Source organism: Gastrolobium bilobum, unplaced genomic scaffold (assembly GCF_033153095.1).
Source record: "Gastrolobium bilobum isolate Gb01-03AN ecotype WA unplaced genomic scaffold, APGP_CSIRO_Gbil_v1 utg54768, whole genome shotgun sequence".
Classification (NCBI taxonomy): Eukaryota; Viridiplantae; Streptophyta; class Magnoliopsida; order Fabales; family Fabaceae; genus Gastrolobium; species Gastrolobium bilobum.
In genome coordinates, this window is record NW_026895896.1 from 41,827 (window position 1) to 54,491 (window position 12,665).

Genomic DNA, 12,665 nt, shown 5'->3' on the forward strand with positions numbered 1-12,665 from the left:
AAATAAGTATTCCACAAAGAGTTTACAATTACGGTCACAACTTTTATTTATTACGCTTTTACGGTTTTAAATGCTCGCATAATAAATGGAAAAAGTTTACTCGCTATTTTTATAAATGAATTGATGTGATTGTAACTGCGCTTAATATCATAATTAATGTTAACAATATCAGTGTACAATGGGCTATTACATTCACCACCTGAAAAATAAAATAAAAAGAAAAGAAAGAAGTGACACATTTATCATAGAGTGTGTAAGAGAAAAAATTTATCTCATGTAGCATCAGAATAGTTTTTCCCTATATTTTAAGAGGAAGGTTATACTTACAACCTTTTTTTTACAACCTATTACAACCATATCTTAACACCGTTGATTTCCGTCAATCAACGATTATTATTTTCACAAATTAAACTCATTAATTAAATATTAATTTAAAATAAATGATAATCATTGATTGACAAAAATTAATGGTATTAAGATATAATTGTAAAATATTGTAAAAAAAAAAATTTGTAAGTATAATTTTTTTTTATTTTAATATATTATCTACAAAAAGAGATATGCACGGAAGGACGCGTTTGTGCTTGTTGCGGAAGTTATGCCTGGGCTTTGGACTTTGGATTTGGTGGCTATTGAGAAAGTTGGGCCTAGCCTTCATTCTTTAATTTTGTTCTAACAGTAGATGGGCTTTCGGCCCACAAAGAGATTAGGGTTTTGACTCCCTTAAAAGCGCTAAACAATCAGAAGATCTAACCCTAGTGCGGAAGCATAGAACAGAACTAAGCAGGGGAAGGGAAACGGTACCGCCGTAGAGAACAACAGCCATGGTGCACGTGGTGTTTTACCGCAACTGTGAGTCTCTCTGTGATTAATTCTCTCCCTCATATGATGTTTTGTTTTCTTTTGAATCGTACCATTGATTGATCTATTTTTTTTTATTTCGATTAATGAATAGATGGGAAGACATTCAAGAAACCCCGTCGACCGTACGAGAAGGAGCGGTTAGACGCTGAATTAAAGCTCGTCGGAGAGTACGGATTACGGTGCAAGAGGGAGTTGTGGAGGGTTCAGTACGTCCTCAGCCGCATCCGTAACAACGCGAGGAATCTTCTCACCCTTGACGAGAAAAACCCTCGTAGGATCTTCGAAGGTGAGGCACTTTTGCGCAGAATGTTCCGTTACGGTCTCCTCGACGAAACCCAGAACAAGCTCGATTATGTCTTGGCTCTCACCGTCGAGAATTTCTTGGAGCGTCGTCTCCAAACCCTAGTTTTCAAATCTGGAATGGCCAAGTCTATTCACCATGCTAGGGTCCTCATCAGACAGAGGCATATCAGGTTTTCCTTTACTTTCCCTCTTTTTCATACTCATCTATGTTGTTCATTTTAGGATAAATAATAACATGTTTTGGAAATTGATTTTTTTTTGGGGTGTGATTTGGGGTTTGTAGGGTTGGGAGGCAAGTGGTGAACATTCCATCATTCATGGTGAGGGTTGACTCACAGAAGCATATTGACTTTTCACTTACTAGTCCACTTGGTGGAGGACGACCTGGAAGGGTGAAGAGAAAGAACCAGAAAGCTGCTGCTAAGAAAGCTGCTGGTGGTGATGGAGATGAAGAGGATGAGGATTAAACTCTCAGTAACTCTTTTCTCTAGTGCTTCTAGATCCTGTACCAGTTTTTGTTGTGTGTTCCGAGTTTATCATTATTGATGGTTATACTTTTTTATTTATTTATATTCTCGGTTCTTGTTTGATAAATTACTTTGCCTGAAATATTATGTTGTTTTGAATTTTAGTTATTTTGAGAGTATCAAGTTTTTTCAACAATAACTGTGGTGGTCATTGATTAGTTTATTAGGGTCTACTTCTATTAAGTTTTTTAGTTTTAGAGCTTCGTTTTCTCCTTGTTAATAAAGCATCGTATATGTTTGTTTGACTCTAGTTTTCTACCTCTCCAATGTTCATATTATTTCCGAAAATATGGATGAGGATTAACAAATGCTCATTCACCGTGCTAACAAAATAGCATTGAGTTAGTAGGTCGAGTGGGGAGTTTTTTAAGCTTGCGATTATGCTGGTAGCTTGTCCTGTGAATTGAGCTTTCTTATTTTCCTCAAACTTGTATTCATAAATTGAAGGAAGAAAAGGCCATTCATTGAAACTCCTCAAGATATAGACCGTGCAACTCTTCAGTGTCGTAGATAATTAGTATGTCGTTAGGTCTGTTGAATTGAGTATTCTAGGAAGATCTTTTTAACTTTTGGTAGATTTTATATTTTGTTTTAGTAGCGTAATCATGATACTGAGGTACATGAAAAATATTGAGGCGATTAAGTGTTGCCTAAAATTGATTCGTTTTTTGAATTATTTTACTAGCTATTTCTTTTCCTATTTTTTTGGTAAATTTTACGAGCAATTTTTATAATAAGGGTGATCCTCAATTGGAATATCGGTCCTGCTAGTGTTTTGAGCCTATGGCGGCCTTTTATCTGAATTTTTATTTGCTTCACTTTAGTTTAGTATTAAAATTCAGTGAAACTACATTAATATATATAGTTTTGAATCGGAACAACTTTGGTACCTAACCTTTTGTTCATATATATATATATATATATATATATATATGTGAGGGTCTCTTTTTCCAGCATTGTCTTTGCAAATCCCGAAACTTGTTTAGCAAGTCTTCGCCTTTTTCACCCCAGTACCTAACCTTTTGTTCAAATATATATATATATATATATATATATATATATATATATATATATATGAGGGTCTCTTTCTCCAGCATTGTCTTTGCAAATCCCGAAACTTGTTTAGCAAGTCTTCGCCTTTTTCACCCCAGTAAGCTGACACGTGAATTTCCATTTTCCAAAAATTGTTTCCTCAACCCTCCGCCCTCCGTCTGTATCAACAACCCTGCATACCTTTGTGTTTTGCTTCAAATCCCTCTCTCAACCGTACTCTTGAGACTCTCTTTCCCTCCTCTCTTTTATAATTTAAGCTTACTGACAAGCTTAAAACTTTGTCCTGGATTCCCGACTTAAAAGGTTATACCTTTCTGCGTCCTTTGACCACGGTTACCATAACCTTAAGCCAAAGATGACAAAACAAAGTCTAACTGTTGCTTTTACCAGAGTCTACACTATGATGCCACTCAAGAAAGCCGAACAAATCACTCTATATCCGAAAAGATACATCGATTTGGAGGATTAAGAGGACACTCTGTCACAATAGGTGCAAGACACTCTTGCATTTCGTAAACGGGAGAGCTTTGCCACCTTCAAAACGGAAGGTCATGCTGACCATTCAGCAGAGTTCCTGTATCAAGCAAAACTAACAAATGAAGAATTCGTCCTTGTGCAGGAGAAGAAAATTTTCTTTTCCAGAGGTTTTATTAAGAATACTCTCTCTCTGCCGAATATCAAGAAATGTTTTTCTCAACAACTGGTGGGTTATAGAGGAGAGGAAAAGCTTGAGAAGGAAGTATTGAAAGTTATCGCTCTCCCCAACACCTATTTTACCAAAGGCATCTTGTTGAAAGGACAACTACCTGAGGCCAAATTTTGGGCCCTTTTCGGTCAACTCAAGGATCGACCCAAATGTTCATGAAGCTTCTGTTTCTTGGAACAAGACCTTGCAAATCTTTTGCATTATGTAGAAGAAACCTTTTGATATTCTTCCCCTTATCCACCATGGCTTCAAAAATCAACTTGCAAAGGGTTATTTTTGTTTTCCCTACCTAGTCACAAAATTTTGCAGGGATGTTGGTCTGGAACCTCCCCCGGAAATAACAAGAAGTTTGTTGGTACACCCCTTAATATCACTACTTGGCGCTCCCCCTCAAGAGGCAGAATTATGCCATAGCAACCCACTGTGGCAACAGAAGGGGCACCAAGTAATGTAAAGAAAAGCGCAAAGAAGATGTCCCCTTTCATTATAGCCAGCCATCAAAAAGGAAAAGATAGCTGAAAAGGTTGTGTCTGCACCATCCAAGTCAAAAGAGAAGGAGAAGGAGAAGAAATCTTCTGATGAAACCTCCTTACTATCTCCCCAATCTAAGAAAGTGGTCACTGGAGCCAAAAAGATGAAGGTGTTTGCGGCACCCACCCCAAAGCCAACACCTGTCAAAGGAGATATATCTTCTCAGAGGATCAAGAGAAAACTCAATAGTCAGCTACCGACAGGAGCTGAAGGAACGACTTCAGAAGAGGATGAGGGAGAAGAACTTGTTGTAGGACGGTCAAAAAGAGCAATTAACACAATCGAGGAATGACAAGAAGAGCATCAATAGGAACTTCCTCAGCGTTCAACCTCACCGGTGACAGATTTAGCTGTTGAATTATGGGATCAACCAGATTGTCCGTTGAAGGAGAAAGAAACACCAGAAGAAAGAAGCTAAATCGGTTACATCTAACTCTCTAATTCAGAACGCCAACTCATGTCTTTACACCAGCTTCTGAACTTAAACACCAGATTCAGACGAGAGTACTTCAAACCATCAACTTCGGAACACCAACTCATGTCTTTACACCTCTAGAGTTTGAAGATGAGATTCATTCAGCTTCTCTCTCTCCAATTCAGAATGTTCCCTTAAACCATGAAGAATTATCCATTTCTCCATCCGCTTCTGAATGTTCCCATTCTACCACCATCCTTAATGCAATCACAAGCAACACCTGTTGACAAGCTGCAAACCGCCAAAACAACTCCACTGCAAGCATTACTGCTATAAGCTAAAGAAAGATCGGAACAATGCTGGGAAGCAGGTTAGAGAAAATTGTTCCCCAAGGAACTAATGTCCCCCGGAGGGGCGTTGGTACAGGAGAAAAAAAAATTTGTTCAAAATATGATGGGAAGAATTTTTTGTCAGGTAAGTTAAAAAAGATGTTTGGTAAGTCAAAATTTTTCTTAAAAAATTGGATAAATTTTACTGATGTTGTGTTTGGATGGTTGTAAAATATTGATGGGAAAGTAAACGTAAATTACCAAAATGCCCACCATTTGGAGTATTGAATTCCCAATCTGCAAAGAAATTTTTCACATTTCTAATGAACTGAAAAATAAAATAAAAAATTAATAATGAACAAAATCATTTTATCAGATTTGTAATAAACGGGTAGAAAAAAAACAAGTAAATACAAATTAGTATGTTTCTGATTGCACAAATAAAAAAATGCGCAGGGTATGTTTCCGATTGCACAAATTCACAGAGTATCATTTTATAAAGACACATGTGCAGGGTAATTTTGTCAACCATAAGATGTTATGGCTTCATCGCCGCTTAGCAAAAATTTTTGTCCACCCATTCAATGGCAAAATTCACATGATGGTGGTTTATGTGTAAAACAATTAGATGGGAAAGAATTTTTTCCACACCCTTTTCAACTCTTCCTCTTACCAAACATGGTCATATAATTTTCTCTACCTTTTCCTGGGCAATTTTTTTTTGCCCTCCTATCAAACAGCCCCCCAGGATAAAATGTATCAAATAATGACTGATATTAATGCCTTGAAAGAAACTGTTAACAAATTGTCTACTTCCTTTATCCAGTTTCAGGAATAGCAGGAGAAGAAGAATGAAGAACTACGTCAATCTATCAAAAAGGCCATTAAAAAATTAGCAAAATAAAATTCTGCGCGAATCATCAGAGGAGAGGATGAAAAGAGAGGACAAGAAAGAGGGGAGCCATCACCAATTTTATTTTAGACATTTTGTTAATCATTGTTTTGCCTTGTTAATTTAGGTAACTTACTGTTAAGTTTTGGGATAGCCTTTCTTCCTCTGATCATTTGTTTGTATGGAAAAGAAAAACAAAAGCATCTGGTGAGTTAAGTAGCAAGGTTGACTTAAGAGCAGAATATCTGAAAAGAGTGAAGGAGTAAGGTGAACTTTGAATCTTAAGATTGGTGAGGTTTTGATCTGAGTGCGTACACCCGTGAGGAACAACAAACCAAATAATTATTTTTCTTTGAGAGAGCGTTCCTATTTCCAAACATTTTCTATCTATCGTTATTGAACTTGTGCTAATACTGTTAGTATTGCAGAATCATTTGGGAACTTCAAAAAGATGAGGGCCATCTTACCACCAAGCATTAGCCAAATAGCCAACCACACATCACTTCCATAGTCGTCCTCGTCCCCACCTAAGCCACCTCAATAATTATACCCATTCCGCTCAAACCACATCCCAACATCATCCATTTCACCCACGGAGATAAGGAATGACAAAAGAGCAAAATTACCAAGAACACCGACAAGACGAATAGTCCAAGGACTCCAAAGGAACGCCAGAAGCCAAAGAGATTAACTGCAAACTTGATTCTAAATGACAAAATTAACTGCAAAAAGTGGGAAATTCAACAATAAAATACACAAGATAACTCTCCACTTTTGGGAGCTATCAAACACCCAAAAATTAAACATTACTCGTCCTCAAGCAATCCCTTTTAATTTTAGCCCTTTGAATTATTTAGTTGCTCCTTAGAATTTTTCAGCTATTCAAAACAAGAACTAGTAAAAAAAATTCACTAGTCACAATTTTCAGGCTCCCCCATGCTTTGTGAAGTTCACCTAATTAAGCTTGGTGTGTGTGTGCGTGCTTGAAATTTTTTAGGATTAATCCTGAAACAACATTTGGAAATTGAAGTAGTTAATAGATAAAATCTAAAATAAGTCTATAGTTGCCCTATTCAAAATTTACACCTTGCATTTGTCCTTTTTTTTATTTAGTGGTCTTTACCCTAGAAGTCAACTACCCTTGTTATTGAATAGGGTTGACATTTAACAGTGCGCTCTTTTGGCGGCTCTTGTTCCATCTTTTGATAACTTTGGCCCTTTGGGCTGGAGCAGAGGAGCTGAACTTCAAACACAATTTTTTTTCTTTTTTAACCATTATGGGGGTTCATATTAGAAATTTCAGCAAAATAGTTTTAGGCGTAACAGACTCAAGTTGAATAAAAAATCCATTCACCACAACTAATTTCCTCACATGGTTCACGAGAAATCAATCAAACCTTCAAGTTGTGTATTTAAAAGTCAAGCTCAACTAAGTTTGGTTAAAAAATAGGGGGTCATCTTACTCATGCTCCTAGCTGAAAGAAAATGGCCTTGAAGGCCGTAGGCATGTGAGGATGAAAAACAAAAATTTTCAAGCGAAATAAAACATGCAATCAAGATTCATGCTTTAAGACAGCATGATGTTACCTTTGTTTGTGATTCAAACACCAAGGAGATCAGTGTCAGGTTTGAAGGGGTCAAACCCTCTAACATTGATCCACCCCACCCTACGTCAAGATGCAAGAACTCTTCTTGAAAAGCCACCAATTGATCATCACAAAAGCTTGCTAGGCGTCCAACGTGTGAAGGAGGAGGCTAGGTAAAGGTGTTTAGAAGAGTGAAGTCTTCAACATGAAAACTTCACAAAAGTGGGGCATGGATGCTCTTAGAAAAGGCTAGGTTAATTCCAAAACACTTAGGAAAAAACCTAACAAAAGTGGCGCACCAAAAGGATGAGAGGAAGCAAGGATGCAATCAGATTTTCTTCTACTAATTCTGATCACAAATGGCGAATATAAAGGGAGAGAAAGGGTGGAGTTGTTGCAATTCAAAATTCCCAACAACCTACCATCCAATCCTCATGAGACTAGATCTTTATCTAGTCAAAATTCTGACCTAATGGCCATCATATGGCCAGCCATCTATGCGCCCCATTCAACCCCAAAAGGGATCCAGATACGTTGAGCAGTTGCATTCAAATTTGAACCAACTCACTCAATGATTCTCTCAACCAACCAAATCTGATTGGAGCTTATTTGGTTGACTAGATGACACTTATAATCACACCAAATCAGCGCCCCAAACAACCCTTGGTGATCTCCAAAGATCTCCTCTTGATACAAAGGATTTGTTCTAACAAGATCTTATCTTATCCTTTTGTTATGAAACAACTTTTCATAGCCAATTCAAATTCAAATTCAAACATTTAAATTCAAACGTTCAAACATTTAAATTCAAAATTTAAATTCTAAACTCAAAATTCAAATTTCAAAATTCAAATTCAAAATTCAAAATTCAAAATTCAAAATTCAAATTTCAAATTCAAAATTCGAATTTCAAAATTCGAATTTCAAAATTCAAATTCAAAATTCAAATTTCAATATTGAAATTTCAAATTCAAAATTCAAAATTTAAATATTTGATAATTAATTTAACTAATTAAATTAATTAGTAATGTCTTGGACCATCCAAGTCCACTACATGATCCGTGCGTCCTTTTCCCTTTAAGGTGGGCTTCCAAACTTCTTCTTGGGCTAACAACTATTATTAGGCCCAATACCTTTAATGCTAGATCATCATGACAATAAGGTGTTAGTGTGTGACCTATTAGGTCCAAGATAGCCACTGACATAAATGGGCTCAGGCCCAACAAGCCCATAACCCATTTAATGACAACACAGAGCACTAGCAATGCTTTGTTGTCCCAGAACTAGTTAGATTAATGACTTGATCATCCTATTACACATATTTGGTTGCCGTAGGTATTTCCTTTCGTCTCTGTTACCTTCTCATTAAACCTTGGGTGAGGTTACGTATCAACCCTTGCGGTTTAGGGTAAGCTTTAATTCGAAGTAGGGAATCCTCAATTTACTGACTCTAAAGGCAGATCATCTCATGATCTCTTTTACTATGCATAGATTCCCGAGTCTTGTAAATGTCATCCCGATTTCTTCGGTTTACAAATAACTTAATCCCTTACAGAGATTTGATGAATTCCTTCACCTTATCACCCTAGGTCTGTGCTCTTCCAGGACATGCCCAAAAGTATACCTATGAGTCTCCATGTTTCAGGCAGACGAGGTATACAATCAAAACATGCCTTCTAGAACACAGTCTAGGTGACAACTTATGGTGTAAGGAAAGACATACCCAAATATTAAGAGACTGCTCTAATGATACTTTTGTAAGATTTCTTCATAGAGTCTCTTTGTGGGTCTGTTCAGTGCGAGCTATACCCTTATAGGTCCACCCACGACTTTAGCTAAGACATCTCCATATCTGTAGATCATGAGGTCTTTACCTTGTATCCGAATACAAGTAGATAAGTTGTGCTAGTCTTACCCGAGATTACTGATCCCTATATTTAGTGTCTCTAGACTAGGAACATAAAATTAGGAATAAACATCTGGTATCCTTAAATCCTCATGATCGTGATCTCATCACAGATACTCAATAGATACCTATTTTATTCCAAGGAGTTTATCCAGTTACTCATATAATATATTAACAATAATATTGAGACAAAATATGAAACAGGATAAAGAGTACTTATTATTTATTTGCGACAATATAAAAAGGTCCACATATGTCATAGTCTAATCAAAAGATTATCTATAGGACATCCATACACTAACACTAGCTGTTTACAAACACAAAATAATAATAGTTCCTTGTTTCAAATAACTCAAACATAGAAGCACGAAGCAATCACACAACTCAATTTTACTCATAAGTGGGCTTAAACATATCAGAGAGGTATAAAAATGGGTAATCACTTCCCACAGCAGTAATAACACATGAATATTAATCCACAGTAAAAGGTATGAACAAACAGACAATTTAAAAAGGGTTTTTAAAAAATATTCAGAGTGGCGAATCCATGATACACCACAGTAGAAAAGTAAAAACACAATAAGGATCAATTAGTAGTAACAGGTAATTACTTCCCAATCTAGATAGTCAAGTATTCGTTCCAACAAAAGAATAATTCAAACGTAGAAGATAGGGAACGAATAAATCTAAGGTCACAATTGTGAACCTATTGTGCTCCCCTGTTGTTAATGGCTCGTACAGCCGGACGTTGGCTGGTATCCTCACTTAGGTTCTGAACTTCTGGAACCAATTACCATCCATGATTTGGTCCCTGCTCTTGATGTATTTCCAGAGTTGTACTTGTCTCTCCTTAGCTTGCAAGAACTTGGTTTCCAAATCAGTATACTTCTTTGTCCAGTCTTCATTTTTCTTTCTAAAATCCTCAGTGAACTAACATAGGGTCTCCTTTAGGTCAGTCACTTCTCCCTTAGTTCCCGAGGGTTCTGCCTTGATATTTCCTAATTAAGGAGGACAATGAGTCCTTTCCAAAAGCTAAAAGAAAAAACTTCTGAGAGTAGTATTTCCTTCAGTAGTTATAGATGATGTGTCCTCCTTAAGTTGATCATGTTCCTTGATTAATCAATGATTTAGATTACACTTTGGCTCTTCAATCAAGGATGTGCTCTTTGCCAGCTAAGCCTTAAAATATTTCTCTGAGCTTCTTTTCTTCCTTCTTTTGCTGAATTTTGTGTGTTGTGGCGCTGCAAAACGTTGTGCAATCCTCCTCCCTACTTTTTCAGACGTGTCTCCCAGCTGCACTGTTTTTTTTTTAGACAAGGGCACAGGTACAACAATACTTTTTGCCTTCTTTTTGTCTCCTTTTGTCTTTTTCTTCTTTCTTTTCCCCCCAAGTTTATTTCTTTTTTGAATTAGGCCTTCTCCAATTGGTCACTAGGCCCCTGAAAATATAAAACAACACATTAAGCCCAAAAATGAATGAATTAAGTTATTTTATACTCAATCATGCCCTAGTTCCTAAAATTACAAGTTGCTCCGACTCAATTTACAATTAAGTACTACTGAATGCAAACTTAGTTCTAAATGACAAAATTAACAGCAAAAAGTGAGGAATTCAACAATAAAATACACAAGATAGCTCTCCACTTTGGGAGCTATCAATGATAATTTCTCACAATGAAGATCGTAACTTTAATTAGAAAATTAGAAAATCCTTTTGTTTTTGTTTTGGAATATTCTATCATTAGGGAAATGAATATTGCACTTCTCAAAATTTTGCTCGCTCCTATCTTTTCATGCTTTTTCTTCTCGGTCATTTAAAATCCAAATTCTCTTCAATGATTCAGCAATCATGTCTATACTCAACCAACTTTTACTCATTTTAATTCTAAACCCTAGCCTCAACTTCTTCTTTGTCCATTGTGTTGTTAGAGACGAAAGTGATAGAAGACAGGACATATAATCGGCAGACCTGTATTGTTGTAACTGTGTGCAAGTGCACACACAAAGTTTTGGGAAAAAAATTAAAATATATTTTGAGTCCTCAACAAAAATTACATGGCCCAATTTAAATTTTTAGAAAAAAAAGTTGACTCTTGATCCTCTGAATTCCAAAATAGATCCGGTAAATTGAAATTGTGGTCCCTTTGAAATTCAAAGAAGACTTACATTAATCTCTCAAAAGACTAACATGAGTCTATTTTGAAATTCAGAGAGATCACGAGTCAATTTTTTTTCTAAGAGATTAAATTGGGTTCTGTAATTTTTGTTAAGGACCCAAAAGATACTTTATTTTTGTAATAAATTCAAGTTTTTTTTTATATTCTTTTATTTTTTAATACATTTAAAATGTTCTTTAAATTTTTTTTTAAAGACATTGTCTCCGAACCTCCATCCTTAAATGTGTAGACATAATTTATATTTTTTTGGATCCGCCACTAAAGGATACGATGGAAGAGAGTGAGATTGAAGAGAGAGAAAATTTGTATGGAGAGCCTATGGATCTAATCTAATTCACCGATTACAAAATAATAGTAAAAGTAATAAGATAAGAGAAAAATATTTTTTCTTTTAAATGACAGTTTTTAGTTAAAATTCATATTTTTTATTTAATATTTAAATTTAAAAAAATTCTCACTTTCTCGGATCACAATTTTCGTTTCTCTTACTATAATATAAAATATAGTTATTTGATTAAAATAATATAATTTTATGCCCTCTAAATGGACAAACACTAATCCCATAAGACTTGTCTTGATGATTATTTTGTTTCATTCTACTTTTATGAAATTACTATTGTACATAAACAAATGAGCATAAATTTTTTAAACAATTTATGTTTATGATAATCATTTTTTTAATGTCTTTTCAATAATATTTGTTTTGCATGCATTTTTACGTAGTTTATACATAACGTCAGTGGCATCTTTTTTGTGCAAAATAAAATTTTCTCATGCTGAGACATCGTAATTTTTCTACTATTTTTTTAATACATGCGGACCCTATGTTTGTTTTGTCTCTTTGCATTAGGAAATGAGAAAAGTAAATGACATAAACTTACTTCATTTTTAAAAGAAATAGACACATAATTTTATTTTTTTATTTAAAATTTAAATTAAAAAAATCACCCACTTTCTTTTTCTCATGATTTTCATTTTCTGTGTCTATCTCTTTCTTAAAATGACATAACTTATGTTATTTAAAATGACATAACTTCTGTCATTTAAAATGACAAACAAATTTATTTTGCGCAACACAAAACTAATAAAGCCCAATAGAGTAATGTACTTTTTAAGTCTTCAAAAAATTCTCTGAGCTCAAATTAATTTCTTTGAAAAAAATTGATTCCTAGTTCTTCTAAATTTTAAAAAGATTTATATTAATGTGAGTTTTTTGTTTGATTTCAGAAGGACTATAATTTCAACAAACTGAGACTATTTTAAATTTTAAATGAATCATAAGTCAATTTTTTTTAAAAATAAGTTAAAATGAACCCGAAATTTTTTTTGAGGATAAAAAACATACTTCACTCAATCCAATAATTTCCGCCTAATGT

General features: G+C 35.0%; 1 protein-coding gene across 1 annotated transcript; it reads left to right on the plus strand.

Annotated features, from left to right (window-relative positions):
• Positions 1-753: 753 nt before the first annotated feature.
• LOC133296739 (small ribosomal subunit protein uS4y) lies at positions 754-1,733 on the plus strand. The gene is made up of 3 exons (XM_061495790.1): positions 754-852; positions 956-1,337; positions 1,451-1,733. The coding sequence occupies exons 1-3, from the start codon at positions 825-827 to the stop codon at positions 1,632-1,634; spliced, it is 594 nt and encodes a 197-aa protein (XP_061351774.1). The 5' UTR covers positions 754-824; the 3' UTR covers positions 1,635-1,733.
• Positions 1,734-12,665: the final 10,932 nt, after the last annotated feature.

Bases quoted from the DNA above. Each gene is read 5' to 3' on its own strand.
- LOC133296739 (XM_061495790.1), top strand. From the start codon at position 825: ATGGTGCACGTGGTGTTTTACCGCAACT. The intron at 853-955 runs GTGAGTCTCTCT...ATTAATGAATAG, and splicing joins CGTGGTGTTTTACCGCAACT to ATGGGAAGACATTCAAGAAA. The intron at 1,338-1,450 runs GTTTTCCTTTAC...TGGGGTTTGTAG, and splicing joins ATCAGACAGAGGCATATCAG to GGTTGGGAGGCAAGTGGTGA.